General features: G+C 45.1%; 1 protein-coding gene across 1 annotated transcript; it reads left to right on the top strand.

Annotated features, from left to right (window-relative positions):
* Positions 1-2011: 2011 nt before the first annotated feature.
* On the top strand, positions 2012-2767 carry PAAG_06212 (hypothetical protein; the record flags this gene model as incomplete). Its single annotated transcript, XM_015845824.1, has 3 exons — positions 2012-2058; positions 2121-2210; positions 2425-2767. The coding sequence occupies 3 exons, from the start codon at positions 2012-2014 to the stop codon at positions 2765-2767; spliced, it is 480 nt and encodes a 159-aa protein (XP_015700050.1).
* Positions 2768-4215: the final 1448 nt, after the last annotated feature.

The following is a 4215-nucleotide window of genomic DNA, read 5'->3' as shown; positions in this document are numbered from 1 at the left end:
AATGTCTTGGCATCAACACCCGCTTCCCCCGGCTAATAATTAAAATCATTATGTATGAATATAGCAAGCTCTAGCTGCTTTTCCGAGGGTGGACCTTTCGCTATATAATAGCTATATCTAGGTGTATCTGAAGGTGTAGCACTTGTTGCATAGGAATATGTCTATTATTTGCGTTGTTTCTGCAAGGACCGCCGCGCCCAGCAGGCCTGATGGTTTTGTGAGATGATCGACCGAACAAAGTAGATCAACATCGAGTCTTCAATACGCCCGGCTAATTCATTCGTCGGTCAGGGCTGACCATCAGTCTTTAGCCAACATCAGATCCGGGATCATCTTCGTCCCCCTCAACGGAACTCCCAAATCAATCCATGAATGCTAGTAGATGTGCGCGTGTTATTAGCTAGGGTGACCGTTCAACCTTAACCAACTCAATATCCCGCGTGTGCAGTTTGCTCACCTTCAACAGCCTCTGAAACTGATTTGGATGATGCATAGGTGCATTGTGTTAAGGAGACTTTTTGGCTTATGAGAAGTTGGTTCAGTTTCGATGAATGCAAGAGTAGTCATGCCCAGGTGCAGAAGCGTTGATGAGTGCAGTGGTTCTTGTGGTCCCTATGCATACTGCATCAAGAGCGGATCAGACCAAGGTGACAAATATGTTCACTGATGTAATATGTCAGAATCTCCTAGTCCCTACCAAGAACGAATATGGCCTCCCACTCATTTGCTTCGTCAGCATCAAAATCGTTTCATATATCGATTTCGCATTTCCGTGCTGGTTTAATGAATGTCCCAGGCAGACAAAGTCTTCCTTTGAATATGATCATGAATCAATGCTCTAAAGAATTCTTAGTGATTCCGCACATCAAGCAGAGAGGATATAAGCCCAGGGCGAGAATTAAGACCGTAAAATAACAAACAATCATCGTGTTTCAAAACAGGCCACCAATGACGAGTCATTTCGCGGGAGAGAGTGAGTCCGAAATACAAGATGGTTAAAGAACTGGATGGCAGTGCCAACAAGATGCAGTCCAACCAACCACCCACTGGTAAGGGGGCAAGTTTTGCCGTGTCGTCGATTCGCTTTGCACAAAAGTGAGAAAGAGTTTAGCATTACCCAGAAACGCAAGCTGTATATGAGGAAAACAAGGTGTCTTCCCGACAATGTTTTTCAAATTGACACAGTAAGACGGGTGTAGACCCATAGAAGTATTCAAAGCCCGAATCCATGTATCCATAGGATGGGAAGGGTGAAATGCAGCTCCCACCAAGTCCCTAGGTATTAGTTACTGGGTTAAATTATCTTTGCCGGAGCCAACGGGATGTGAAAAGTTTCAGCATTTGAGAGTAGAATCATGCCTAAATGCACGGGTTAAAAGCTGACATAAAAACGCGGGATAAATTCATACGATGTGGAAGTGGATTAAGGAACAACGTTAAATTACATCCCATCCGCCCGTTTACTAGCGGCTGATGCTGTCCTTTTTGGCTGGCCTACCAGATGCCAGCAAGAGACCCAAACAGACCCGGTTAGGCATGATATAAATAATTAAGCCCCATTTGTTCCGAGAGTTCGTCTTCCCGATTTCCACTGTTTTACTAGGCTCTGGTTCCTCTTGAGTCCCCGTCACAGCCGTTGGCTCATGACTGTGTCCGGTGTTCTCCATCATCCGTGCTGCCGCAGTCTTGGTCCTTGCTTCTTTCTTATCGACCTTTGGACTTAACTGTAAGAAGACTCCCACCTCCTTCGTACAACCAACACACATCACTCTTGCGGCTACATCTCCGTCTCTGTGACAAACAAATTATTCCTCTTGGATTCTCAGCTGGCTTTGGTCTTGTCTATTACCACCGCATCTCACTCTCCTCCTGCGTATTTTTTTACTCCTGGCGCACCTTAATTCCCAAGCTACATTCCCCCCTTTCCATCCCCCCCCCCCCCCCCCCCCATTCCAAACTTGACCACGTCCCACCCGCAGCTGTCCCGTCGACCACACCAACCACCGCAAACATGTCAGACACTGAAGAAGAATGGAAGCCTAATGGCCGGCCCCAATCGTCCGTATTATCTTCCCTCTTGTTGTTTTCATGCATCAAATATTGATCCAAATCCAATGCAGGACCATGGCCCGTTCCCTCGCTGCCACCCTTGACAACCTCTTTATGTTAGATAGCGAGGTCGAAAACCTGACAACATCTGTTCACTACAAGTACGCCTACCAACGTTCAATCAACCTTTCGTCTTCTCTGCTTGCCCTTTGCACAACCATCCATCTACTCTACGATATAACATGAATTATCGTGCCGATGCGCAATAAACTCAATAAACAGCAACATACAATACAATACACCTTCTACAATACTAGCTCAAGTCCCGCCGCCCAAGCAGTCTACATATGCTGATAATTTTCCATGGTTCTCCAGGCAACAAATGGTCACGATCCAAAACCGTGAGCTCGAAGCTCTGCAAGCTAGAATCAGAGAAGCTGAGATGCGTCTGAAGGAAAAAACTTCCCGTTCCATATCCCTAGAAGATTGCAACACAGAGATTGCAGCACCTTTGCCACCAGGCAAGGATGTGGATGAACGAAATGGCCACTTCCCATCCTCCTCATCTTCTCCCCCGGAAAGTCACCAATCGGACGAAGGCTCCAGGGATTCTTCGACCACAGCAGCTACGTCCAGTGATGTTGATGACAGAGCGAGTCACGATGGTTCCGGGAATGAGAGACAAGAGAAGGAGAATAGCAGAGGCCGCAATTCGTGACAGGGGACATGTGAATGAGAAGGGTGAGCTTTCCCTCGTTGATACCATGTTTTTCGTTTTCCACTTGCACCTGCACAGCTCCTCAACCTGTTCGCAAGTGAGAATGAAGAATCTCCCATTATGATTGCCAGCGTGCGGCAGGATACCCATCTCTCTCTCTCTTCCTACCACTCGTAAAACGGTTTGCTTCAAGACACAACAAGATATATAACCCTTTTATATTTTTCATCTTCTCCCCCCCCCCTTAATTTTTTTTTCTCTAGCTGCCTTATTTCCCAACCATAACATGCGTCATACATAACACATACATATATACCCATTACATCTTACTGCCCCTTAAATTTACATATGCCTCCCCTCTCCTTTGCTACTTTTTTTCCTTTCTTCTTTCCTTTTTTCGCATCCACTTGAACACTTCGATCATTTGGCCTTTTGTTGTTCGAAACACCCTGTTCGCATTTTCATTCTTTCATTTATCAAATTCTCCTTACTATTTCTCAATCCTTTTTAATTACTTAGCCTTTTAATACAAGAGTGGGTGAATGGCCCCTCAGGAGCTCAAGACTGCACTGATCTGATGAATTTTGCCGGTAATTGTTCTTTTTAAATACCAAGAATCAACTCAAACCTACAGGGATTATCAGACAAGGATGGGAAGTTCAAAAAAAAAAAAAAAAAAAAAAAAAAAAAAAGGGATAAACCCTTCGATTCTTGTTGCGTAGGACACTTGGTTGATAACTGGCAGGATAAATTCAAACGAAAATCAATGCCAGTAAATCAAGATATATTCCATGATCCCTATTTATCAACAACAACTCTGGCATCTACGGATTAGCCGTTGCCCCGGGTGACCACCCCGCCACACGTGATCAGACATATAGAACCTCTTCGCACAGAAAGTTCACCGAGTCTCTTTTTAATTCATGAAAGATGCACCAGCTATTCTGGACCCCCATGTGTTCTTGCTGTTAGTGGCGACCCACCGAAACTCCTTGTAGGAAGGCCCACCAATCGAGGGAGGGTGCTGGTGGGGAGGAGGAAGCTGAGCAAGGGGTAATCAATCGCCTATGGGAATAGGTCTGCACTATGACTTCATGCAAACCTCACCAAACTAGAGAATGAAAAGAAATTATAAATGGAAGCTTGACACCAACCCGGATCGAACTGAAGTTTGTAGTACTCATGGGATAACCAACTACAACCATCCGTCTTTACTTGTTGGAGGCAATAGGAAGGATAGCATCTGAAACATATACTTTTTAACTTCTATTATAAGGATGTTTCTGGCATGTACATGTATTTGCATTTGATAACACTTGTGCTCGTATACAGTGCAAGAGGTGCTGGTGAAGTTTCTGCACGTGCCAGTTTGTGGCCTACCAATGATTGCTTTGGGGACTTACGATTTCGAGGGGAGGAGGCGTGCAGAGTGTCGAGGAACTCATTTT

Source organism: Paracoccidioides lutzii, assembly GCF_000150705.2.
Source record: "Paracoccidioides lutzii Pb01 unplaced genomic scaffold supercont2.17, whole genome shotgun sequence".
Taxonomy (NCBI): domain Eukaryota; kingdom Fungi; phylum Ascomycota; class Eurotiomycetes; order Onygenales; family Ajellomycetaceae; genus Paracoccidioides; species Paracoccidioides lutzii.
This window is presented reverse-complemented; position numbering and strand designations above follow the sequence as displayed.